General features: G+C 33.1%; 3 protein-coding genes across 6 annotated transcripts; 1 reads left to right on the plus strand and 2 right to left on the minus strand.

The window, feature by feature from the left end:
- Positions 1-463: 463 nt before the first annotated feature.
- LOC106760806 lies at positions 464-5,285 on the plus strand. Its single transcript, XM_014644234.2, has 7 exons — positions 464-1,099; positions 1,210-1,296; positions 1,534-1,749; positions 2,296-2,460; positions 2,654-2,707; positions 2,929-3,075; positions 4,799-5,285. Exons 1-7 carry the CDS (start codon positions 743-745, stop codon positions 5,174-5,176), a joined length of 1,404 nt encoding a protein of 467 aa, XP_014499720.1. The 5' UTR covers positions 464-742; the 3' UTR covers positions 5,177-5,285.
- A 4,058-nt stretch (positions 5,286-9,343) lies between these two features.
- On the minus strand, positions 9,344-11,209 carry LOC106760252. The gene has a single exon (XM_014643715.1). It carries the CDS (start codon positions 11,207-11,209, stop codon positions 9,344-9,346), a length of 1,866 nt encoding a protein of 621 aa, XP_014499201.1.
- A 6,334-nt stretch (positions 11,210-17,543) lies between these two features.
- LOC106759763 (jmjC domain-containing protein 4) lies at positions 17,544-22,222 on the minus strand. Of its 4 annotated transcripts, none has more exons than XM_022780553.1 (9): positions 21,948-22,222; positions 21,575-21,721; positions 20,849-21,011; positions 20,612-20,729; positions 20,202-20,271; positions 20,037-20,117; positions 19,420-19,476; positions 19,208-19,319; positions 17,544-18,842 (listed from the first exon to the last, which is right to left on the minus strand). In XM_022780553.1, the coding sequence occupies exons 1-9, from the start codon at positions 22,155-22,157 to the stop codon at positions 18,385-18,387; spliced, it is 1,416 nt and encodes a 471-aa protein (XP_022636274.1). In that variant the 5' UTR covers positions 22,158-22,222; the 3' UTR covers positions 17,544-18,384. The 4 variants fall into 4 exon arrangements, with proteins under 4 accessions (XP_022636274.1, XP_014498583.1, XP_022636276.1 ...); XM_014643097.2 differs by having other exon boundaries at positions 21,575-21,757; positions 21,948-22,221; XM_022780555.1 differs by having other exon boundaries at positions 21,575-21,737; positions 21,948-22,064.
- Between the last annotated feature and the right edge of the window lie 5,281 nt (positions 22,223-27,503).

Genomic DNA, 27,503 nt, shown 5'->3' on the forward strand with positions numbered 1-27,503 from the left:
TTATCAAATGATTCATAACTCTAGATTTTAGAAAATAAAGAACCATTATTTTTTTAACATAATTTAGGATAATGATATTTAGACAATATTTTTTATAACATTTAAACATCATCTATGTATTATTCTGGTTCAAAATTATTTCACAATCAATATTAATAATAATCATAAACATCATTATGGACCAATCACATAGATGATATTTAAATATGGTAAAAAAAATGTTTGTAAGTATCATTATCCCATAATTTATTTTCATTAAAATGATATATGAATACCAAATATATATATATATATATATATATATATATATATAAAAGAACACCGAGAACAAAACTACAGAAAATCAGTTCTTTGGTGAACTTTGAAGTTAAGAAGGAAAAGAAAAAAAAATTAGCTGTGTTCAATTTCAACAGATATAGTAAATCTAAATTGTAAAATTGTATTTTATTTATTTCTATTTCTACATATATGGTGTGGAGAAGAAGAGGTAGAAGAGAAGATCAAAGATGGAAGTACAACCCCACCATTGGGATCTATATTATAAACTTGTTTCTGAATTTTTATGGTGTGGGCATGGAGGCTTAAATTTGGTTCAGAAAACTACACTTTCTCTCTCTCTCTTTCTTTCTCTCTCACCAGCTGTGGCAGTAGTTATAAACAACTTGAAAAGGAGAAGGCAGTGAACAAACTTTGAGTTCTTCTGAGCAGTTTGGTTCTTCTTCAGTCACAGTTGTGTGTAGTTATGGGCAAGAAAAGACATTCAGAACATAGCAATGATCCATTTTTTGTTGCAGCTCACAACAGAACAAGACAACAACCTCAATGCACACAACCAGACAATGATGGTGTCCCAGAAGAGACATGTGCACAACAAAACCATTCTCCAAAATTGGCTTCTTTCACTTCCCAAAATGCTCAACTTTTCATAACTATACCTTCTTTTGTTGCCTTGCTGCTCCTTGTTTCTTCAATTGTCCCAGCAATGTGCCAACCCCTGCAGGGTAACCACACTTTTAGGCCACACCATGAGCTCCTCTACTTGAGGAGAGTCAGAGCTCACTTGAACAAGATTAACAAGCCTCCTGTCAAGACAATTCAGGCATGTTCCTTTTTTGATCCAAGCTTCTGGTGACTGATGACAGTGACACTGTTATTTTCCTTTTTTATTCTCTGGTTTAGTGATGTTTTCTTTTTGTTATTTTGTTGCAGAGTCCAGATGGTGATTTGATAGATTGTGTGTTATCTCACCAGCAACCTGCTTTTGATCATCCAAAGCTTAGAAATCACACACCATTGGTAATTTTTCCCAACGGCCTTGCTTTTGGATTCTATTTAACCAATTCACCTCACATTACTCTTCTTCCAAACATTTGATTCAACTAACTGCATGTTCTTGAATTCAATACACAATATAGTGGTTGCTTTGAGATTTGAGCTTGAACCAAACATAGTGGGATTTCTGTGTGGTTATGCTGTTTGTTTTGTTGTTCTCTAAATGATTGAAAGTTATAACTTAGAGATTGAATTTTGCAGGATCCACCAGAGAGGCCAAGGGGAAAAAACCAGACCAAAGTAGATAGGGAAAGTGAGAGCTTTCAGCTGTGGAGTGATTCTGGTGAAACATGCCCAGAAGGAACTGTACCAATCAGAAGAACAACAGAGGAGGATATTCTCAGAGCAAGTTCTATCCGAAGATTTGGAAGAAAACCAAGAGCTGTACGGAGAGACTCATCTGGCAGTGGTCATGAGGTCTGTGATTTGACCAAAAAACACTGACATTTCCACTCAACAACAAACATTTGACACAGTTTTTCAAGTGTTATTTTTCATCTCTAACCAAATAAAAAAGTTTACATTAAAGTTTTTGCAAATGGTGTATATGAATCTCTAATCCTAATTAGACAAAATACAGTCTTTTACTTTCAAAAGGGAATCTTTTTTTCTTCTTTTTCATTTCTTGTTTCACAGTGCATTAATTCATGAAAGGGTTCTTTCATTTCCCGCTATTTTCCACCTCATAAAGAAAAAGAGAGACACTGCTTTTCCGTATTTGTCTACAGTTTGAACATGAGTTCCAAAAACAGCAGGTAACAGACAGTGAATGGACACCACTAGTAAAAGTTTGCTTCTTGCTTGCACCAAAAAGTAAAATCAAAATCATGACTTTGATGAGGAAACTCTCCTACCAAGCAATTACCTTTCTCAACCAAAATTAACTAAAAAAAATGCCCTTTTGCTTGCTCAATGAATTGCAGCACTTGTTCACTGACATTTACCTTAATTTCTGAATTGCAGCATGCTGTTGTTTTTGTAAATGGGGATCAATACTATGGAGCAAGGGCAAGCATAAACGTGTGGGCACCAAGTGTGAGTGATGAATTTGAATTCAGCTTATCACAAATGTGGGTTATTGCTGGGTCCTTTGGTAAAGATCTGAATACCATAGAAGCTGGTTGGCAGGTATGTCCCTACTCTCTTAAATGATCACTATGATAAACATAAATCTTACTTCTCATACACTGTTTTTCAATCTTCTTTACTTTTTTTCTGTAATAATTATGGCAAATGCATTCTTTTTTACTTTTTCTCTGTAATAACCTTAGCTTAATGAGTAACAAGAATCCATGCTTTTCCTTTTTTGATCTTCCTTCAGGTGAGTCCACAGCTGTATGGAGACAACTATCCAAGGTTCTTCACTTATTGGACAGTGAGTATTACAATCACACATTCAGATGCCTAGTTTTTCTGAATGTGAATTCTTTGTTGATTTTTTGCTCTATTGTTTCAGTCAGTCTTCAAAATTAATAAATATATATTTTACTTTTTGAAAGCTTATCAAAATAATATAAAATTTCAAGAGAGAATATAATTTTTTTTTTCTTCTTTTTACCTTTGATCGATCTGACTCATATACATGTTGTGTAACAGACTGATGCATATCAAACAACTGGGTGCTACAATTTACTCTGTTCTGGCTTTATTCAGACCAACAATAGGGTAGCAATAGGAGCAGCAATCTCCCCAAGATCTGCTTACAACAGAAGACAGTTTGATATTAGCTTAATGATTTGGAAGGTCAGTTTGTTTTTTTGTCTTTGAACTAATCAATGTTTAGTTTCTTATGTAGATTATAGAATAATAAAACCATAATGAATATTGAATATTCATCACTTTAATACTTTAATTAATGTATTTTAGTCAAACTCAAACACTAAATTAAAGAACCTTTTTAGTATGATTTATTACAAGAAATAAAATCACTTTAAGATGAAATTGATTGGTTGTTCTATTCTTCTTCTTTTCAATTCAACAACAACTAGGGACAAAAAAAATCAATAATCTCTTTTCTTTGCTTAACTCACAAGGTTTACTTAATTTATGAAAATTTTTGTTTAATTTATTTTTTTTCTTTAGACTTTGTGCAAATGTGATTGTTATTGTTATTTAAAATGGAAGATTCCATTAGTTACCTCGATGTGTGGTGGAGTTTATCAATGTCTTTTGCTTTCCTTTTATAAAGCTATGTATCTCATGTTTTAATATTGTGGTCTTACCCAACAAGAAAAAGCTACAAACTTTACCATGATGTTTCTTTTTCTGGTTCCTACTTTTATCCAATTATGTCAATAATAATAAACTATAATAGTTTAACCTATGATATGAGCATTAACCAATGTAGTTCAGTTCACAGTTTTATCGTGCTTGCTCCTAAGGGAGCACTAATGGTTGCTTAAAGCTAAAGATTTTGTGTAACAAAAAGAATAAGACCCACGTATAAACTAGGGTTGACATATTTTTTTAAAATAAAAATAGTTATTTTGTTGAAAAATATCATTTATCATGATTTATATATTAAACAATTTTATTTAAAGACTAAAATCAGTTTTGTTAGTGACTTCAATTTTAAAAATATATTTTATTTTTTTGGATTTGAATTACTTTTCCATATATTTTTAATTCTTTAAGTCCATTTTTATACCCCTAATTCAAAATTACTATTGCAGGTTATAGATGAAAAATCACTTCATTAAACATATATATTAACAACTACTTACTTAAAGTAAAATGAAATTTGGTGAAAATACTTTTTTCATTTAGAAAAATACATGCTTTTAGAAATCTAAGTTGTTTTAGTTATGTGGTTTAGTTGCCGACAAAAATATTTTTTGTCACTTTCCATGTAAAAAGAAAGGATGGACCCAAACTAAAATATCGGAAATTCCACGTCGATTAGAAATAAGACTAATTTATAATATATAATTGAGATGCAAATTTCTTCTTACAAACTGGTTTTATAAAATTAAATCAGGCTTAAAATTTATTTTATAACATAAAGTAAAACTATATTGGAAAATTGCTTCCTTAAGCCACTTTTTCTTTTGTATATTGATTCTCTTCTCACTAAATGTATCATCAAAGTTATTAGAAAGCTTTGCAATTCATTTAGTAAAAATTAGACACTTTTTTCATTTCTAAACCAACACCTTTGATCATTTGTTTTTAATCAATCTTTTTCTAGATAATCTAATTGATAAAATCTACATTCGAACAATATATTCAACAACATAAAATTTTTTTAGAATAAGTTCTAATTTGGTTTTGATCTTATACTAAAAGTAGACTTTAAGTCTAATTCAATTTTACAAAATTGATTTGTAAAGAAAGTTATATTTATTTATATATTATAAATTGATTTTATTTTTAATCAATATAAGATTTGCAATCGATATAATTATATATATTATAAATTTATTTTATTTTGAATTTTTGTGAGATATTTAATAATTATTGTGTATAGGATCCAAAACATGGACATTGGTGGTTGGAGTTTGGATCAGGTGTACTAGTGGGATATTGGCCAGCAAAGATGTTCAGTCAGTTGAGGAGTCATGCAAGCATGGTGCAATTTGGAGGAGAAATAGTGAACAGTCGTTCGAGGGGTTTCCATACTGCCACACAAATGGGGAGTGGCCATTTTGCTGAAGAAGGGTTCAGAAAAGCAGCATATTTTAGAAACTTGGAAGTCGTTGATTGGGACAACAGCTTGCTTCCTCTTACAAACATTCATCATTTGGCTGATCATTCCAATTGCTATAACATAAGGCAAGGAAGCAGCAATGTTTGGGGAACTTACTTTTACTACGGTGGCCCTGGAAGAAATGTCAGATGCCCATGAACAAAAAATCAAAATACCATGCAATACACATTACACTTTTTTCTCTTCTATCTATGTCTATCTTGTTCCATTTTTTTTTTTATATGGGATTATTGATTTGTTCCTCGTATATAGTTGTCTTTGCTCTTTCGGGTCTATACATAAAACTTGTATAAAAAAATAAAATTAATGCTTTTTTTAATGAGCTGATGAAAGGTTCAACATACATTTAGGAAGATATTTTTAGTTTCTTTTAGACTTAAATCTTTAATTGGTCTCCATGTTAGAAGAGAATTTTCAGTTTAGTACTCGTTTTTAAAAGTGTATACATTACAGTTAATAAATATGCTACAACTCAAAATGACTTGTCCACTTGCAATTTTTAAGTCAAATTGATGGTTCAAGAGACTAAATTGACACAAATTGTAAAACATGGAGATCTAATGTATACACTTTTAAAACTTTTAAAAGCGGATACTAAACTGAAAATTTCCTCTGACCAATTAAGGATTTAAGTCTTTCTTTTAATACTATTTAAAAAAAAAAAACTTTTTATCTATAAATATATAAATTTATATTCAATTCAAATAGGACTTTGTTTTGTATCGTAACAATTTATAAGAAAAATTATGTGACATGAATAGGTGCCATGAAAATTTTTCGGTTGTCTGGAAACAAAACCCTATGCGAAGTGAGGAGTATTCTATTGTGGATACTTCCATCATTGGTGACATTGCATGTGATGGAACAAAAAAAGATGAGCATCTACAAGACTTGCAAATGAAGTTTCCATGCTTTGTTTTCCGAATTTCAAACCCTAAAATCTAAAGAAATGAAAAAACAAAAATTTACTCTCCTCATTGCACAATGCTACTGTGGTGTATAATAATGGTATTTATTATTATTATTAATATTTTTTTATTAGTAGAAGTAGTAAAAATAAAGAAATCATACTTATTTCATCTACAATATATTGAATAATACTTGCATTTCTTGTAGTTTTAAAATACACATTTAATTTATTTTATAATTTTAATAAATTGGTATTTATTCCTTATATAAATTTTAAATAAAGATTTTGAATAAATGATATTCGTATGAGATTTTTAATAAAATAACACTCACTTTTCTTATTTTTATTTTTAAAAAACTATCTTTATTTATGAGAAAAACTATTTAATTTCTATAATTTTAATTTTCATATTTTTTAGGTTTTAGTCAATATCATATCTTTAAAAAATAAAATGTGGAATTAGTCCTTTAAATATATGTAATGTTAACAATTGTGCANTAGATGAATGAAACAGTGGAAATGGATATATTATTAAAATGGCAAGGTTTTCCGTACACAAAACAGGGCTATCATCCAAAAAGATCTCAATAAAAAGGAATGAAAAAGAAAAGTGAACCAGCAGAGAGAAAACGGTTCTGATTCAATGCATTCCCCCCCCCCCCCCCATTTCTCTTTCTTACTTTTCCCAATTTATGCTCCTCTCAGACCACAAAATCCTTCAAACGTGTACTGGCTTTTCTGTTACGTGTCCCCTTGCCCTTTTTCTCCATTTCTGTACCAATTGCCACATGTCACCCTCTTTATAGTGTCCTCTGCTTTATCAATTGTTACAATTCCTTCCCCATTGAAACTAACCTTGTCCTCAAGGTTAAAATTAGGAAAAGTTGTTGTCAAAGTGTGATGATCTTCCCATGTGGCTTGGGAGCATCCATACCTTTCCATAGGACTAAGTGCTGTCGAACTTGATGGTTGCCTCTAATAATGATACGTGTCTCTAGTATGGAAGCAGGGTGCAGAACTATTTCTGAATCAACCGCTGGTATAGGTAAAGGAACATATGTTGTACCATGGTTGCCGTAACACGGTTTCAATTGTGATATATGAAAAACTAGATGGATCTTCGTGTTTTCTGGCAATTGGAGCTTGTAAGCCACGTTCCCAATCCTCTGCAGAATTGTAAAAGGGCCAAAGTATCTCAGGCTGAGTTTCTGATTTTTTCTCAAGGCCAAGGAATGTTGCCGATACGGTTGTATCTTCACCAAAACCTAGTCTCCTACTTGGAATTCAAGTGCTTTCCTCTTCTGATCAGCATACTTCTTTTGAATTTGCTGAGCTATAAGTAAATTTGTTTTCAATTTACTTAGCACTTCATCACGAATAAGCAATTGTTCCTGAACTGTGGGGGAATCCTGGTTGTTGGGAACATATTTGAGTAACTTAGGTGGGTCTCTACCGTAAACAACCTTGAAAGGTGTCATGCCAATGCTGGTATGAGAGGCTGTATTGTACCAGTATTCAGCCCATGGAATGAGCTTAGACCAGTCTTTTGGTTTGTCAAAACAAAAACATCTCAAATACATCTCAAGGCACTTGTTAAGAGCTTCAGATTGGCCATCCGTTTGGGGATGGTAAGCTGTTGACATTTTCAAAGTTATGCCACTCAACTTGAATAAGTGCTGCCAAAACTGACTTATGAAAACCCTGTCCCGATCAGAAACTATTGATTTGGGAATTCCATGGAGTTTAACCACTGTGTGTATGAAGACCTCAGCTACTTGTTTGCTGTTAAAATCACTCTTTAATGTAGCAAAATGAGCATATTTTGAGAGTCTGTCAATGACTACAAAAATCACTGTATAACCATGAGAGGGAGGAAGTCCTGTGATGAAATCCATTGCCACATCTTCCCAGATTAAATTAGGAATAGGTAATGGTTGAAGTAATCCCACTGGAACAGTATTAGCCATCTTAGCTTGTTGGCACACTAAGCATTGTTTAACAAACTTCTTAATATCATCACGCATACCAGACCAATGAAATTGGGAAGCAATTCTTGCTAAAGTGCGAGTGTAACCAGTGTGACCACCCGTTATCGAGCTATGATACTCCTGCAAAATTTGAGATATCAAGTCCAATTTTGGAGGGACTACAATTTTATCTTTCCAAAGTAGTAATTTATCCTGCAGTGTATAATGTGGACTTGGAGGTGAGTTACTGCTGCATTTTTGCACGATAGCTGCAATGTCAGGATCTGCCAGTTGGGCCTTTCGTAAATTGTCAATGAATGTACTGTGAATTAGACATAGAGCCATGAACGATCTAGAAAGAGAATCTGCCGGAATGTTCTCTTTGCCTGGCTTATACTCAATAGTAAAGTCATAACCCAATAGTTTTGGCAACCAGGTTTGTTGTTCTGGTGTTTGCAACGATTGATCATTCAAAGATCTAAGACTCTTCTGGTCTGTTCGTATGATAAACTTGTGGCCCAACAAATAGTGTCTGAATTTTGCAATAGCCTCCGAAATAGCATAAAATTCCCTGGTATAAACTGATTGCTTCTGCATCCTTGGGGATAACTTCTTAGAAAAATAGGCAATGGGATGGCAATCTTGACTTAAAACAGCTCCAATACCATGTCCAGAGGCATCAGTTTCTAAAAAGAAGGGCTTAGAAAAATTTGGAAGAGCTAGCACTGGAGCTGCAGTGATTCTCTTTTTCAGTTCTTGAAAAGCCAGATTAGTAGTATCATCCCACCCAAAACTGTCCTTCTTGAGAAGATTTGTCAAAGAGGCTGCAATAGAAGCATACCCTTTAATGAATCTCCTATAATAGCTGGTGAGCCCCAAAAATCCTCTAAGTTGTTTGAGGGTCGTTGGAATTGGCCAATCAATCACAGCTTGAATCTTCAGTTTGTCCATAGCAACTCCTTCTCCACATAATGTATGTCCCAAATAGTCAATTTGATTTAACCCAAATGAGCATTTGGATAGCTTAGCAAACAGTTTATGCTGCTGTAACAATTTCAAAACTGCTTCTAAGTGTTGTAGATGCATTGTCCAACTAGAGCTGTAGACAAGTATATCATCAAAGAATACAAGGACACTCTTCCTTAAAAGTCCTTTGAATACATCATTCATCAAACTTTGAAAGGTTGTCGGGGCATTAGTGAGCCCAAAAGGCATTACCAGCCATTCATAATGTCCCTGGTGTGTTCTAAAAGCCGTTTTACATCTATCTTCTTCTTTCACCAAAATTTGGTGGTAACCAGATCTGAGATCTATTTTGGAGAAAATTCTAGCACCATATAATTCATTAATTAACTCATCCACCGTAGGAATAGGGAAACTATCCTTGATGGTAATGGCATTGAGAGCCCTATAATCAGTGCAAAACCTTCAAGTGCCATCTTTCTTCTTAACCAATATGATGGGAGAAGAGAAAGGGCTATTGCTAGGAGAAATTATACCATCATCCAACATATCTTTCACCATTTTTTCAATCTGTTCCTTTTGACTATGGGGGTATCTATATGGCTTAACTTTCACAGGTTGGGCACCCTTAATTAAGGGAATTGAGTGGTTGTGAAGTCGGTATGGAGGTAAACCAGAGGGAATGGAAAAGACTTGTTTGTACGTGTGCAACAAGATGGCTAGATCAGGGGCAATATTTGTGGGCAAGTCCAGAGGTTGGTCAGTGGAAACTGTGTTGAAAGAAAAATGAAGGGAATATAATTCAGCAATGGCTTGAGTTTGGTGGAATCTTTTAAGGTGGTGGCAGTGAGCTTGTGATGGTAATTGAGTATAATCCCCATATAATGTAATGAATTGGTTGTTTGATAAAAACTTGATGGTCAACTTGCTGTAATCTGCTATGTGAGGGCCTAGAGTTGAGAGCCAAGAAGCTCCAAGGACCAAATCAGCACCCGAAACTGGAAGTAAATAAACTGGTAAAATGAGAGAATTCCCTTGAATCTTCACCTCTAGATTATTGACAAGGCCTTCAGCATGAAGAGCATGACCATTCCCTACCAAAACTTTAATTTCTGGAATTGGCTCAACAGGCAGCTTTAAGCAATGAGCAATTCTAGGTTGCAAAAAATTATTGGAGCTACCACTATCAAGGAGCACCTGGACTTGTACTCCATTGATCAAACCGTTAAATCGCATAGTCCCCAACCCGGAGGCACCTTTCAAAGCATTATAAGACAAGTGAGGTTCCAATAAAATTGGAGATTCCAAGGGTAGCTCACTAGGAGCAGATTCTTGTGCAGGAAGAACTTCCTCTTCTTCAAGTTGCAGCAACAGGTATTGCCTATTTGGACATCTATGCGAAGGAGTGAACTTGTCATCACATGTAAAACATAGTCCTTTTTCTCTTCGAAGTTGCATTTCTGCAGAGGTCATCTTTTTTATGGGTGTGGTATTGGTGGGACTAGGTAGAAGTGGGGGTAAACTGGTCGTTTTGAGGGATTGAGAGAGATTTGGGTTGGTGGCTGGTGTATTACGGCTAGAGGTGTTGTGATAGGGTTTCGGCTTGGATATGTATTTTTCCTCATAGAGTTTAGCCAGTGACACACATCTCAGTAACGTGGTTGGATTTTGAGCAAGAACATCACGTCTAATATCAGGTTTGAGTCCCCCCACAAAGCAATCTAACAGAGCTTCAGCAGTAACCCCCTGTACTCTATTAGCCAAGTTTGTGAACTTCACATAGTAATTCTGAACAGAATTTTCCTGAGTCAATTTGAATAAACTAGATCTGATACATTCATAGGGAGAAGGTCCATATTCCAGTTCCAGAGCTCTAGTAAAAGCAATCCAAGTTGGAAAAGCATTATCACGCATTTGCATTTGAAACCAAGGAACTACCTCTTTATCTAGGTGTATGGCAGCAATAGTGAGTCTCTGGTCATCAGGAGTGTGATAATAGCCAAAAAATTGCTCAGCCTTAAAAATCCATTGTAACACATCAGCTCCATCAAATCTGGGAAAATCTAGTTTGACGTTTCGCACCTGAAATGGTGGATGCGACGAAGCAGTATTCTGTGTGACTCCCAATCGAAGTAGTGAGTCCAGATTTGACTCCAGTGTCTCAAAACGAGTAGCGTGGTCTTTCTCACGAGTAGCTAATAGCTCCATAAGCTTCTTCATCTCCTTATCTTGAAGGTTCAAAGCTTCCACCATTTTGTTCATAGTTTCCGGTAGATCTTTGAGACGGTTCACTTCGGCGGCGAGTTCTTTCATGCGCGTATTCTCGGCCATGACTCAATGAAAGCACCAAATTTGTAATGTTAACAATTGTGCAATAGATGAATGAAACAGTGGAAATGGATATATTATTAAAATGGCAAGGTTTTCCGTACACAAAACAGGGCTATCATCCAAAAAGATCTCAATAAAAAGGAATGAAAAAGAAAAGTGAACCAGCAGAGAGAAAACGGTTCTGATTCAATGCATTCCCCCCCCCCCCCATTTCTCTTTCTTACTTTTCCCAATTTATGCTCCTCTCAGACCACAAAATCCTTCAAACGTGTACTGGCTTTTCTGTTACGTGTCCCCTTGCCCTTTTTCTCCATTTATGTACCAATTGCCACATGTCCATTTCTAATAAATTCTGTAATTGACTCATCTACCCTCTTTATAGTGTCATCTGCTTTATCAATTGTTACAATATATCACTGTTTATTTTAGTCCTTTAGAAAATACATTTCCTTCAAGATAAGAACATTTTTAGCCTGACTTACCTACAAAATGTCTCTCTTTCTAAACTTGTTTATATAGTGTTTGCATAGCTCATATCTAGAAGGGTAATCTTTTCGTTTTTTAAGTATCATTTTACTAAAATAGACAAATAAAACACATTTTTTCGATGTTAATAAACATTAATTAAGCTAAATATGCTAATCTAAAAATAACATATTTTATTCATTCAAAGTAATAAATAGCTTTCTAAAATATATTAACTAACGTCAATAATTGAAAAAAAGAAAAACTCAATGTCGTAATGTGTATATGCATAATAAACTTTTAACATGTTAAATGTTCCGTAACAATCAACTTTATCGTCTTTTGAGGAAATATAGATAGGGAAAAAAAGATAAATGAACGAGGGAGTGTACAATAAACATAGAGGTGGAAAAAAAAACAGTAAAAAGTAAAATTAGAGATGATAACGAACCTGCATGACAAAATAATATTTGAATACTAGTTAGATACTCATTTTCAACCTGTAAATATTCAAAAAAATTATTTTATGAGATTTTAAATAAAATTTAAATTAAATTGTAAATAAAAAAATACAAATAATATTTAAACAAAAAAAAAATATACTAACGAACTTTCCTAAAAACTTAAATAAATAGTTAAAAGAAACTTATAACAACTTAAAAAAAACTTTTAACTCCTTTGTCCTTGGAGACCATTGCAATCCACAAATTTCCCTTCTGCATAAACTTTTCCCTTCATCTTTCAATAACAAAAAAAGAAAAAGGTGATTACCTTATAATTATAATTTAAGGTTTCTACATATTTACTACTATATTAGAAAAAAAATTCTAGAACATAAGCTTTGGAATACTAATTTGTTCAAGTAAAGGTTTTCTAATTAGAAAGAAATATAAAACTAATGCAAGTCTTATGAGAGTGACCAATAAATGACGTATCTTTACCTAAGATTATACTATTCATAAAATAGATAAAAGAAGTTAGAGTACCTTGAAGAGGTATTTGTATTCTTGTAAATTTCTAACACAACTGGCAGCACAATACAATACAAAGCAGAAGGGAAAGAGGCAAAAATAGAAACTACAATAACTTAAATTTTAAAAAATTTAATGATAAAAATGTAATTTAATATTATTAACAGACAACAGTAACGTAGGTATGGATATCATGACATATGAACTTGACCCGTTAGTGAGCATATACTCATATATATATATATATATATATATATATATATATTTATTTATTTATTTGTGGATACCAATTATTCATAATAATTTTATCCGCAAATATTCGTAAACACAAATTTTATTACCATCTTTGTATAAAACAAAGTTATAGACACACAATTTTTTTTTGTCATCCTTAAGTAAAACAAGTTATAAAGATATTTTGTAACTTCTTATCCAACTTGAATACATAATTTACAGTAACTAATTGTAAAGTGTTCATGTGATATTATGTTTACTTATATGGTTGGAACAGGGTGCAGATGACATATTTGATGCGGGTGATTGGTAGGAGGGAGGTATTCTGCTTAGTGAAAGCATATATATGATTTCTTTTTTAGAATTTGATATTCTTTTGGTTGCTTACAAAATTAATATCACAAGAAATCATTTTTCTATATATTTTTTTCCAAATATATGGACACAAAACATATATTTATTCAAAGTCCTTGATAATGTGTATGATGTTTCTTTATTCCAATTAGTTGTGACAATGAGTCGGGTAAGATACGTAAAGTTCTTACTCGTTACTCAATTCGCAATAAAAAAATTGATCTATTACTTGTTTCATTAGTTGTCAGATAATCGTTTAAAAAATATTTGTAAATTTTTTAAAACTTGCGGATATTCAATACCCGCACATATGAACTTTTTTTTTTATAGATTTTTAAAATAAAATTTGAATAAAATTACAAAAAAATATGAAAGATAATGTAAATTAAATTAAATATAAGTTAAATTTTAATTTTAAGTAAATTTAACCTATTAAATATAAATTAAATTTTAATTTTAATTAAATTTAACCTAATAAAATATAAATTAGATTTTAATTTTAATATTTTGTGAGTAATAGACACCTACAAGTACGAGTAGTTATAATATTCGCATTTGATCCATTTATAAACAAGTATTAAATTATTTGTTACCCTTTACTTGTGGGTTCCTATCTAAAAAATTTTATTTGTGGATTCGGGAGTATCTTTGTCATCCCTAGTCCCAATTATCTTTTCCTTGTATAAAGAGAGATGTGATTTTTGTGCAGATTTCTGAAAAAGTTTATTTTGTTGGTCAGGAATGCAAAAATCATTTGCATGGACATATTTTGTTAATAGAAGGGTCGCTTACACTTTTAGACATTTGTAAAAAACTTAATGTGGTTTGGAAGCATTTGGGTCAATGGAAGACAACTCAAATGGTTCTATGAATTTGCTTCTTCTTCCTTAGCAAACACGCGAGGTTTTGGCTACTAGAACTTGAAATTCTCCTTACATTCTTCATGATTTTTTTGGACAAAAGACTTTGTGTTTTCTTTCATTAAACTCGGGAAAACTCAATGTTAGATTTGTATTCATGACTTTCATTTAAAGTATTGGCAGCTGAAAACGATTTTCTCAATAGGATGTGAAATTGATATACCTTTATCTTTAGATGATTATACTAGCAAGAATGTCTCTAAGGTTTCTTTGAAAGTATCTTGGTTGATCTTGATTTGGTATCAAATTTTCCTAATCAAATTTTGGTGAAAAGACCAAGATTTATGTTTACAGCTAATGTGGAATATGAGAAATTGCCTATACTTTATTCAAATTGTAAAACGATTGGTCATGATCATCTAATTATAGACGGTTAAAACAAGATGTCAAGGTTATTTTTGGTGGGGAGAGAACAATTCATGTAAAAACACAACATTATCATCCTAAGGTGGTTGATGCATAAGATGAGGCTAAGGGATCTTTAGCTCAAGTGAATGAGGTTTATGTTTCAGTCTTTTATGACGGAACCTATTGTAGTATAACATGTTGCTCAATCACAACCTGAGTGATAATTATGACAATATTTGTGTTGTGAATGAATATTCTCTTTTTAAGAATCTTGATGGTGGTGTGCTAGTGGAATCTAATTCCTTGACCAGTATGTCTCATTTGGAAGATGTAATGTAACTCCCATTGTCAATAATTTGCAAGGTTTACAACAATTAGATTTAATTCATAATAGTTTAGTGGTAGTTTTTAATCCTTTGACATTTAAGAAAACTCGTTTAATGAAGAAATTGAAAATAATTTCTAAATGAACTAATATGTTTAATGAGTAGGAAGATTATAATACTAAAAAAATAATAAGTAAGTTTAAACTATAAAGAAAACTAGTAAAGATAAGTGGAAGAAAATTAATACTAAATCTTGTAAAGCAAAAATTTCAAAATACAAAATAATTTTCATGAATAAAATCATAAATTTTATTTAAATATTTTTTTTACCTTTAAATGCAATATAATTTTATCATAAGTTTAATGTGTTCTTCCGTATTTTCTTTTCATATGAACTAATTAGTAAATATTTAACTTTATGCTCCTGTAACAAACTATATTATAAATCTTCTCACATGAGAAGAAACGAAATATTCCTCTTAACTTCCAGCTTAAAGTGTTGAAAACTAGAAATCTAACAGCGTTAACGTTTGAATAAAAGGGAAATGAAAAGAGAAAAAACAGATTTAAATAAAGAAATAAAAAAGAAATTTTAGAGGCCGCATTTCTTTTATTGGAAGAGGTTTCAAAATCACGTACACACCGGAGTTAGGAATGCAAAATTGAAGAACACAATGAATAAAAAAGCATTTCTCAACCATTTCTATTTTATGTTTTTCATGAGAGAAATATACAATAACAGTTTCCTGACCCTAGTTTACTAAGGTTCACACGTCAAATATTTTAAAATTTCAAGGGGATAATACCTGATATAAAAAAGTTACAATATAATGTTTTTCTTTTTTTAAATACGAAAGCTTGTGTAAAATTGAAAAAAAAAAGTCTCAATAACAGCATTTTAGGATGTGTTAGTATAATTTACTTTTTCAAGACACCTGCCAACTTAATAGAATTTATATAAGACATTGATGTTGAGTTGTATAGAATTATTTTTTCTCACCAGAAAAATTGTATGTATCCACAAAATATTATATATAGAAATAGTAAAGTTAATTTTTATCAACAAAAAATACTAGGGTTAAATATGTTTTTAGTCCCTATACTATCAAGCGATTTTGGTTTTAGTCCCTCTCTCAAAGTAAGGTACATTTTAGTCCTCTTAGTTAAGGAAACTTTGATTTTAGTCCTCCAAAATTAACACTGTTAAAAACTAACTGATGTGGCTAACGGTGATGATGTGCCACGTCATTTTTTTCTGACACTGGTCAATCTTTCCTGACTTTTCTCTCTCTCGCACTGGCATCGTCTACTTCCTTCCATCTTCGTCCTGTCCATTACCACAACCTCGTCGCCAATTTCCATAGTATATTCTCAAGTTCATCTTTCCAATTCGATTCCCTCCGACGGTGGTTCTGGCCTGGTCGACGAGGTTTTGGATTAGGAACCTAATAAATTCTTAGATTATTGAATCCGAAAAGTAGTCCAACCAATGAAAGAATAAAACATTGAACCAAACAGATTTTACGTTAAAAATTCAAATCAATTAATCAATCAATTCAACCCTTAACACTGCATCAACAGCTCAACTTTGCACATACCCAACAGAGATATTCGAGGAAAGACACGAACTTTAACCTCAGATCCCCACGAAATCCCTAGTTAGAAGCACCCCAACTCGAACAACAGACACACGTGAGCAGGCCGAGACTAAAACACCCCTTATCGTTGTCAAAAGGCGATATTGAAGAAAATGCCCCAAAAGAGACGAAGCTATCAAAACCCCAAAATGAGGACGTAGAAAAAACCCAAATTACGCCCCACCCAAAACCCAGTTCGTGAAGGAAAGTCAGAATCCAACATGTGACAGAGCATACATAACAAAATTGAGAAGTACAAATTTCCTTTGGTTGTTGAGGGAAGAGGATAAGGCGAAAATCTTGGAGTAACAGAGAAGAATATGATTAGAAGAAGATTAGGTGGAGATTTTGATTTTCCAGAATCTCGGCTAAGCAGAACAACAAGGCTACCACGAAACCCTTTTGATGATTTCTTATAAATCAATCACTACAAGTGACTCTGGCATAAGAGAACCATGTCTCTTTCTTCTCTGTTGGGTGAACGTTTGGAAAGATTAAAAAAAAAAAAAAAGTAACGTGGCACATCACCGTTAGCCACATTAGTTACTTTTTAACGGTGTTAGTTTTAGAGGATTAATATCAAAGTTTCCTTAAGAAGGAGGACTAAAATGTACCTTACTTTGAAAGAGGGACTAAAACCAAAACCGTTTGATAGTATAGGGACTAAAAACATATTTAACCCAAAATAGTAAAGTTAAGGATCATTATCAATGAATTCATTATTTTCTAAAAAATATACTTATTCATTTTTTAATTTGATTTTTATACTAGGTTTTCTTCTATCATTTATTCAACGCATAGTTATATTATCAAATACTAAAAATATAATCCACAATATTAAAAGATATACTTTGACTCTAACATACAGATTTATTTCCTTTTTCTTCCATGTTTAAATTTCACGCAAACCAATTATTTTTTACCACTTACTAATGAAATTATCTAGTGTCGGATCATATATATATATATATATATATATATATATATATATATATATATATATATATATATATATATATATATATATATATATATATATATATATATAACTTCCAGGATAAGATTTTCAATGATTCATTTTAGTTCTATATCTAGAAATGGTAAGATATCCAATCATAAGAAAATTTTAGTATATTCCAATTAAATTACATATATAAAAACCAACAAATATACAGCAAAAAGGCACAAGAGGGAAATGTCTAGTGTCCACAACTCCCACGATCTATGGCGAAAACGTTGTGGGTAAGAAACCTATTGCCCAACCTTCACAAAACTACGACGGAGAGCCACTTGCAAAAGTAAATTGATGACAATAATACAATATCCCTAAAAAGTCATATCATCTGCTGCTAAAGAAATTTGCCAGAGTCAAAAGTCAATCTTTTCTAAGGCACAACAATGGGACATGAAGGGCCCACAACTCTAACAAAAGGTATTGGTTTCTAAATAGCTAGAGAAGAAAGCAAGGAATATGTAAAAATAAGAAAGCATAGAAACACAAAAAAAGGTGACTCAATGGAGCCTAAAATGAGGGATTAGTAAGACAAGCCAGTTAGAGTAAAGATAAGTGATGAGTAAAGCTTACTTAAACAAGGACCACTAGTCCCAAATGGTAGGTCAAGTTGAATAAGACAAGGTTTTGTATTTGACAGTTTGCTGGTTCTTGTCCCACTTGTCTAAAGGTAAATGTAAATTCCTCTGAGCACTGAGTCTAGAAACTTTCCTTTTTTTCTTGCTTTGGGCTTAAGGAACCATCCCCTCTCCCAAAATTTTCACAAAAAAAAACTATGACAAGTGCCAATTGGGTGATAACTTTCTTGTCTCGTGAGAGTAAAGGCAATGAGTTGCAATTGTTAGACTGGAGTAGCTGGTTCCAACTTCAAGTGCAATCTGTTGTGAAAATGAATTTCAAAAGGCCATTTAAGTAACACGAAGTACAGATGGCTCCTCTTCTGCAACTACATTGTCTATAAATTGAATAAGATCTTCAGGTGTGTAGATCTGAGATGTGTATGATTTTGAATTGTTGAAGTCCATCAAATCACTCATTGTAGAGCTCTCGAAATCAGAGGCCAAGTGAGATTGCTCATGTACCATGGCATATGTTCTTCCTACATGCATGAATAATTTGGAAAATCTACGATCTTCAAATGCTTTGGTAATATCCACAACGCAATTATGATTTCCTTCTAGAGCACGTACGTGTTTCATTTCTGAAGCGGTCTTCCTTAAACACCCAAGATTCATGGATAAATGCTGAGCTATTGTTGATGAACTTCCAGTAGCACTTCCATATCTTCTATTTATATAACGAAGCAACACTAAGTTGGCCAAGGTGAAGTATGACATGAAAGTGAAGAAGTCATAAAAATTCATCCCTGATTTAAGAGAAAAGTCAGTTTAACTTGTATGACCAGCTGAAGCATTTTAAATATTTAAATGTAGTTTCTATCAAAGTTAGTAGTACAAAACTTATGCCGTGGTTAGGTCAATTGCACAATGAGCATTATAACTTCAGGAAAATATAGTAATTGAGATTAAATAAAGTAGTGAAATTTAATATTAAAAGAATACATGCCCTTCATTCATTGTTGATCATCAGAAGACTCTTTAACAATTAACAAATCAAACCTAGGACGTCCCCATTTTTTTTTTTTGTTCTAAGATATCGTCATTAAGTTTCCCCCAATAGCATACAAAAATTCATGACACATGTGGGAAAAAACAATCAAGTATGTTGCACCTGTGTTAGCAGCAAGATTGCGCTGGCATAGACCTTCAAAATCATCACATATATCCTTGATGTCTTCTATGTAGTCCTTGGCCTCATTGTAGTCTCTTACAAGTAAATTCCACTGTCATGGCATGAGAAAGTCATGAGATAAACTTAGTTCAATTATATTTAGCCTTGAGCTTGACTCTCAAATATTTATTTCATTGCATTACTCAAATTACCACCCAGGAAAGGTTATAAGCGTTGAACCAGTTGTGGTTTATAGATATCGTATCCTCCTGAAAGCACAATATACATCATCAAATAATTAGATCATGTCAAATATCACAGTTAAAATCATCTAACGATAAAGTTGATGTAACATAACAAAAAACAAATTATGTTATGGAAATAAAAGTTTTCAAAAGCTATTTGTGCCAATTGTGTTATTTTCCAGCTTCTAAGTAGCATCCAATGTGTGTGTGTTTTGTTCAACTTATTATATTGTTATCAATTTCCCCAGAGAACTTTCAAAATAAATGATTATTTGAATTAATCATTTCTGAACAATGACTAACGCAATCACTCAACTAGAAATGAATTTTTTTATGATTCATAGTGAATTATTCACCATATGCCAGTGATTCTATTAGTGAACTCCTGGAAACCAGCAAACGACATATTTTCATTACTAGCTCCGCTGACCTTTCTAGCTTCCCTGAGAATTAAATGTACTAGAGATCAACCACAAGTTCCATTTAGGACACAGAAGTTTCATCTTTAAAGGGACTGCAGGATTTCCTTTCAACATCATGGAGAAATAACAAAACAGCAATACAGATAGTGCACAAGAATATACCAAATTATGAACTTGATGATACCATCCGCTGGGAACAAATATAATTTCACCAGCATCTTGTGTGCATTCCAACCAGATAGCCTGCATACAACAGAGCCATTGAAGGCTGAAGCAGAAAAGTATAATTGAAAACAGAAAGATTGATGACAAAATGTAGAAAGTTACCTTGCTAAAACCAGGAAATTTCGAGTTTGATACTTCGTCAAAGATATTATATACACAATTTTTCATATTCCTGAATCAAAGTTGAAAAGAACTTAGTTTTGACAACTAAGCAAAAAGACCAACACATCAAAACACGCCCAACCCACCTCTGAAGAACAGCACAAACACAAAAAATCAAGAATGATAACTTTATGCATACAGAGTGAACCCAAATAAAGGAAGAAAGTGGGAAGAATGATCGAATGTTGATTTCCAATAAGAAAAGGTTTGCTGAAGGTGGTCGTCATAGTAAATCACAGTTGATAGATAGTTTGAAAATTGACACATCTAACTAGATTTTTTGTTATCAGTGTCCCCAAATTCTTGTCCGGAAAAATGCCATTAATATCTATTTTGTAGTGAATGCATGCCTGTCAAATATAAGATGACACTGGGAAGGATCTAGAAAAAGCCATTTCTTCTTTCCACAGACATTTGACGACCAGCTATAGGACCTGAAAACATCAGCATGAAGAGGAGTCCAAGATCCTGCCAGATAATTGAAAGCAAGAGGTTACTGGTCGGTTTTTCGTCACTCTGTAAAGGGAAATACAGTATGATCTGATATGCATTGTTGCTAGAAGAATTTATTACACCTACAATCACACCTTTCACCCCTATGTAAACAAATCGATAGTCAGAGCAACATATTTCCTCATTCGGTTGTTGTGTGTCAGAATCAATATGGATTTTGAAGTTGTCAAGATACAGATTGAGCCAGTCATCACAAAAGAACCTTGGAGTCTCATATGCTACATACTCAGGATACTCCTACCAGAGTAAGAGAAGAGAAAATTACTAAGAACAACATCATCTACACTAAAAATAGAATAAAACTTGACAGTTCTTGCCTAACAAGAGGACTCTCAACGCAAAAGAATAAGTATTCCAGTCATTTATTAAATTTGATTTGTTTCCTGCCGATGGCATATGTATTTTTATCTAAATAAGGCAAAGGCTTAAAAATTGATTACACAGGGATCTCGCGCAGCAACAATAGCAAAATGAATACCTAAAAATTCCATATATAATTAGATTTCTGGTAAAGCAACAATACCAATAGAAAATTATCTGCATATAAGCGTTCACAGAACCAAAAGTGAATGGGAATGTTAATCAGTTGACTTTTGTAGTCCACATTCCCAGGTTCATGCATCATTCAGATTGATGATATAAATGATGTCATTATGGGAAAAGAGACAACGTAAAGCGCCTTAACTGTTCCAGTGAGTTTTGTGCCCCATAAAAATGGAGGAAACGAATTCTTGCATTCACATATTCATGAATCAGAACTCTTAATCAATCGAGAAGTAAATAAAGGCTAAAAGGTATACCTTTACAAAATGCCAATCCTTCAAATACGGTACAGATACAGAGGCACCATTAATTGCACAAGTTTCATTATTACATTGAACAGGAGAAGCCTCCTCTTGAAGAAGGCAACGCGCTATAAAATCGGAGACCAACATCTCCTCTCTTTTCTGATCAGTGAATTCTCTGGTGTCACAATCAGCAACCTCAATTCCACAAAATTTTCAGATATTACCAGGAATCACACTCTTAAATAATCATGGTAAATTTTCAGTAAACTCAATCACCATCCAACAATAGAAATCAGACACAAGCGTTCAAAACATCATAACTAATGAACTTCCTTCAATTAAACATTGATTGGGTATATTTTATTGCATTGTATAAAGAATATACCTGAACTTTAGAAGCTCCAAAATGAGTTGAGAAAAATTGAAAGTTGGGTTGGGAATGAAGTGTGACCCAATCACTGTGAGCTCGCCAATGGTCCATTAGCCCAGTGATTACCACGGGTTTGTTCTTCTCCATATATCTATCCACAAATTCAATGTAACTCAGTTCCTTCCCATTTACCCTCTCTATTTCTCCCTTTATGATGATACCCATAATCTCACGCTTCAAAATCTGTTCTTGCTTTGGTTCCAGGAGAATCACCAAGAAAAATTGGAAGAAGAGTTCCAGAAATTATATAATACTGGCCAACTTGGCCTTCTGCCAATGGGCTTAAACGCTATTGCTTCCTGCACCCCCAGAATTGCTAGTTGAACCGCTAGTCTACTAGGAAAAATACTGAATTACTCTCAACACCACCCATCATTACAGTTTCTAGTGCTGCTGCTGCTTCATATTGTTACGTACAAGTACTCACATAACATGAAAATAAAAGGAACAAAGCAGATAATAGATAAAAAATATAATTTTATTAAAGAAAAAAATTACATATCCTCTTCACTTTATTCTGAAATAAATTAATAACAATGTTTTTTTGAAAATAGAAAAACAAATACAAGGAAAATATTAAAGGAGAAACTCACCTTCTCAGAAGACAAACTAACCCTGTGTCTTAAATTTTTTTTCTCCAACTTTAGAGTAAAAGGAAAGAAAAGAAAAAGACTATGGGATTTATTTATCAGAAACCACTTGATGGCAATGCTCTAAGACAAGCCAAATCTAGAAGCAACCAAGCCAACAAGAACAAAATGTTTAAGGTTTTAGATGGAATGCGGAATGGTGGTGGTATAAGATGGAGGTTGTCACGTTTTTGGGTGTTTAAATGGTGATGAAAAGTGTGTTTGGTGGTTCTTTAAGAGAGGTTAGGCCAACTCCACGAGGTAGGTGACTATAAGGGCCTCTAGGGTTGTTCTAGTCTTGATCAAGGAAGAATGGGACTACAATTTAGCAGCATAACATTACTAAATTGCCTTTTGCCTCTACTTCTACCCAAGAAATAAACCAATGGTCAAAGTTCTTCATGTTATTGGTGTTGCACAACCTTGTTGATGAACATTCTCATATCCATGATCAAATTTTGGTTTCACCGGTTGTTCCCACTTCAACTTCTACTTGTTCTACTCTTTTACATGTACCTAGTAAACTCATCAATGATACACATATTTCCTTTACATAGACATCTTAACGTCGTTATCACAATCACTCTCGCAAGTTGGGAAAAAGGACGTCTCAAGTGTGAACATTATGGCAAACTAGGTCACAAGATTAATAAGTGTTATGCATTACAGGGTCATCCTCCTAGATCTGCTGTTATTGTTCAGACTGCTCCTCCCACATAATCACCTACTAGGGATCCTCCTTCATCCGATATTACCAACGACTTTTTTATTTTTAATAAATTTCTCAAATGGTATAAGGATCAACAACCTTCTAGTTCCATTGCAACTATAGCACACACAAATACATCTTATGCTGGTTTGGCTTCATTTTCTTCTCTTGGCTCTTGGGTTCTTGACTCAAGAGCCACAAATCAAATTATTGGTAACAAATCTTTGTTTTTCTTTTTGTCTTCTTTGAATCCTTTACCTTTTGTTATAATGGTTGATGGATCTAGGGTGTAGCTCATGGTGTTGAGACTGTTAACATTTTTCCTTTTTAATCGATTGATAATGTTCTTTATATCCTTGTGTCCCCTTTTAACTTATTATCCATTATTCGTCTAACTCGTTCTCACCAGTGCAAAAACAGCGTATAACGTCACGCGTTCAATGTTTAACCACTTAATAGCCAATGTTAAAAATGACCGGTAACATTTTTGTAAATAAATGTAATTATTAAACATGGTTTAGAATTGTAATTCGACGTAAAAGGATATCAAACGTCGAATTCTCCAATGTTAGACGTCAAAAGATTAGTGGATTCAATAAAAATTTGAGCGGGTGATTGAAAATTCAATCACTTTATCATAGCGCGCGAAACCCTCTTCTTTGCTCGAACGAAGTTTGAGGACCATCACATGTAATCTTTCTTTCATTTGATACAAATGCATGTTGATTAACTACTTTAGGTATGATTTTCATTTGTTTTCACCAATTATTTTCGTGCTCTTGTCCTTCATGGGCACATTCTGCTTTCTCTCTCACTGGTGACAACACTTTATTCTGATGAACCCACCTTTTGAAGGTTTGTTTTCATTTTGAAGAAATTATTTTTTGAACTTGTTTGGTTGAACTTGTTTGGTGTTGTTGTTTGATTGAACTTGTTTGTTGTTTGCTATTGTTCTTTGTTGTTGATCCTATATTGTCATTCATAGTTCATGCTTTATAAAATACCAAAAACTGAAATTTGTTATTTTTCTATTTTTCAGTTCTCGTAGAGTTGTAAAAAAAAGGTTACAATTAATTAAAATTTTAAGAAAAAAACTGATTAACATTGTATATTGACAAAAATTGATGTTAAATTAATGTTGCATATTGAAAAAATTTAATGTTAAATAATGTCGAATTTTTTAAATTCGACGTTAATTTAACGTCTCCTAGTATAACGTCGTTCTCAAATTCGACGTGAAAGGCCAAAAATATTCGACGTTGTACTCTGCTTTTGTACCAGTGTCTCTTGATTATGATATTTCTTTTAACAAAGATTTAGTTTTTTTACAAGACCATAGTTTGAGACAGGTGATTGGCATCAGATAAGAGTCTTATGGTCTTTATCATCTTCACCTCTCTACACATGTTGGTGTGGTTATGGAGTCTTCATTTCTTCTTCATAATTAGTTTGGTGTTTTTATTCAAACTTTACACAATGATAATGGTCGTGAATAACTTTCCCATTCTTTTAAACAATTTATGGCTTCTCATGGTATTCACCATCAAACTTCATCTGCTTATACACCTCAACAAAAATGGGTGACCGAGTGAAAAAATAGACATCTTATTTAAACAACTTGCATTCTTCTAACTCATGGTAACATTCCTCAATATTTTTAGGGTGATGTTATTCTTATTGTATGTTATATCATTAATCGCATGTCATCTTCTGTTTTAGATAATAAAATACCTCATTCTATTTTATTTCCTTATGAACCTTTTCACCCTTTCACACCCTAACTCTAAAAGTTTTTAGGTTTACATGTTTTGTTCATAATTTTAGTCCCGATCCTGATAAGTTAGCTCTTAGATCACACAAATGTATTTTTTTAAGGCTTTACTATATCAAAGAAAGGATACAAGTTTTTTTTTCTCATTCTTTTAATCGTTGTTTTTGATTTTGCAGATGTCACCTTCATTGATTTTTTCCTTTTATTTTAATGATCGTTCTTCTTCTGCTTTGTCTCCTTCTAATATTGTCAATATATCAATTGTTTATGTTCCTTCAATTGTGCCTAGTCCACGAGGTGTTTCTCAACAACCACCAAGTGACTTAATTCAAGTTTCAACTACTTTGTCTCCTCCAACTCTGGCAATTGAGTATACCCTTCTAATTGTCCTCCAAAAAAGTATATGTTCTACTTGTAATCCCTTTCCACATTATATTGCCTTATGCTATCATAGATTGTCTTCACCTTTTTATACATGCCTTTCGTCTATTTCTTTTGTGACCATCCCAAAATTTGTTACTGATGCCTTAGTACATCCTGGCTGGCATCAGACCATGCTAGATGAACTAAGTGTTCTTTAGAATAGTAGAACTTGAGAGCTTGTCTCATTAGTGTATGGAAAATTTGTTGAAGGTTACAGGTGGATTTTTTATATCAAATTTGGTCGTGACGGAACTATTGATCGCCTTAAAGCTCACCTTGTAGCCAAAGGTTACACACAAACTTTTGGGTTGATTATGGTCATACTTTTTCTCCATTGGCAAAGATGACATTTGCTCGTTTATTTATAGCCATGACAACTCTTCAATGATGACCTCTTTATCAACTAGATGTCAAAAATGCATTCTTCAACGGAGATTTGCTAGAAAAGATTCATATGGAGGAACCTCCAGGATTTGTTGCTCAAGGGGAGTCTTCTAGGTTGGTATGTTGTGTTTGCAAATCCCTTCATGGCCTAAAAATAGTGTTTTAGGGGTTGGTTTGAAAAATTTAGTAACATTTTTCAACAATTTGGTATGACTTGGCGAGATTGATCATTCAGTCTTTTACCGTGACTCAAGTATTAGATGTGTCTACTTGATAGTATATGTTGATGATATTGTTCTTACAAGCAGTGACACTCATGACATCTCTCAGAAGGAACAACATCTTTGTAACCATTTTCAGACCAAACATCTTGGAAAACTTATATATTTATTCGATATTGAGATGGCACAATCCAACGATGACATTGTTATATCTCAAAGGAAGTATGCATTGGATATTTTGGAGGAAACTAGGTTGATGAATTCAAAATCTGTTGACACACCCATGGATCCTAATACTAAACTTTTACCAAGACAAGGGGAGCCTACATTAGACCCTGAGAAATATATAAGACTTGTTGGAAAATTGAATTATCTTACAATTACTCATCTTGACATTTCCTTTTCAATTAGTGTGGTAAGTCAACTCCTTAATTACCTATATGAAGATCATTAGAATGCAATTATCCGTACATTAAAGATGATCGACAGAAAAATCAAAACTTTAGGAGGTCAATCTAGGTATGGATTCTTCAGATGGTTGTGTTGCAGTTCAATCACTGAAAAGGGAAAAGTATATGGGGAATTGCAAGGGGAATATGGTTTCTAAAGTCGATATGTTTGATGCTTTAAGAGTTTTTTCAGAGGTTAGTAATAAAAAGGAAGATAATAATCTGGATAACTATAGTTTGTTGGTGTTACCAATGAGGAGCATTGGTATCTTGAAGCTACTGTGAAGTTTTGATGATGATAAAAGCTGAAGAGTTGAAGACTCTAAGTGCATCTTTGTTAAATGTATTTTGTAGAAACAAATGTATAGGATAAATTGTAATGATGTAAAAACTCTTAGAAGTTTACGTATTTAGTGAGTCGTTGCGCAAATAATCGATTATCTCGGGTGATAATCGATTATCACGAGCTTGTCTGAAAATGAGTTGCTCGTGCAAATAATCGATTATTGCACTGAATAATTGATTATCTATGTCTAATTCAATATTGCCCAAGTCTCTGGAATATTTAAAAATCCCATAACGGACTACAAATAATCGATTATCACTTATGATAATAGATTATTTTTGGCAGTTGAGAGATGTCTTTTCAGTTTTTGACCTTGGGCTTATAAATAGGTTTTTCCACAGCTCGTAGAATTTAACTTTTCAATCGAGAGTATTAGAGCTTTGTGCCTAAGGGAAGCTCTCTGTGAGTGAAAAGGATCTATGCCATTTTGAGAATACAGTTTGTTTGAGGAAGTTCTCAAAGTGATAGAGTGTTCTTGCCAAGTCTTGTGAATAGGAGAAGCTCACGCTTTATGTGTCAAAGGTCGGGGCGGTTCTCTTCAAGTTAGCAGAGTTGTTGCTTCCGGTTCGTGCGTCGAAG

Source organism: Vigna radiata, chromosome 5, assembly GCF_000741045.1.
Source record: "Vigna radiata var. radiata cultivar VC1973A chromosome 5, Vradiata_ver6, whole genome shotgun sequence".
Taxonomy (NCBI): domain Eukaryota; kingdom Viridiplantae; phylum Streptophyta; class Magnoliopsida; order Fabales; family Fabaceae; genus Vigna; species Vigna radiata.

Bases quoted from the DNA above. Each gene is read 5' to 3' on its own strand.
- LOC106760806 (XM_014644234.2), top strand. From the start codon at position 743: ATGGGCAAGAAAAGACATTCAGAACATAGCAATGATCCATTTTTTGTT. The intron at 2,461-2,653 runs GTATGTCCCTAC...ATCTTCCTTCAG, and splicing joins CCATAGAAGCTGGTTGGCAG to GTGAGTCCACAGCTGTATGG. The intron at 2,708-2,928 runs GTGAGTATTACA...GTTGTGTAACAG, and splicing joins GGTTCTTCACTTATTGGACA to ACTGATGCATATCAAACAAC.
- LOC106759763 (XM_014643097.2), bottom strand. From the start codon at position 22,157: ATGGGTATCATCATAAAGGGAGAAATAGAGAGGGTAAATGGGAAGGAA. The intron at 20,272-20,611 runs GCATGCATTCAC...ACTTTGATTCAG, and splicing joins TGTCATCTTATATTTGACAG to GAATATGAAAAATTGTGTAT. The intron at 19,320-19,419 runs GTAATTTGAGTA...ATGCCATGACAG, and splicing joins CTTATAACCTTTCCTGGGTG to TGGAATTTACTTGTAAGAGA.
- LOC106760252 (XM_014643715.1), bottom strand. From the start codon at position 11,209: ATGGCCGAGAATACGCGCATGAAAGAACTCGCCGCCGAAGTGAACCGT.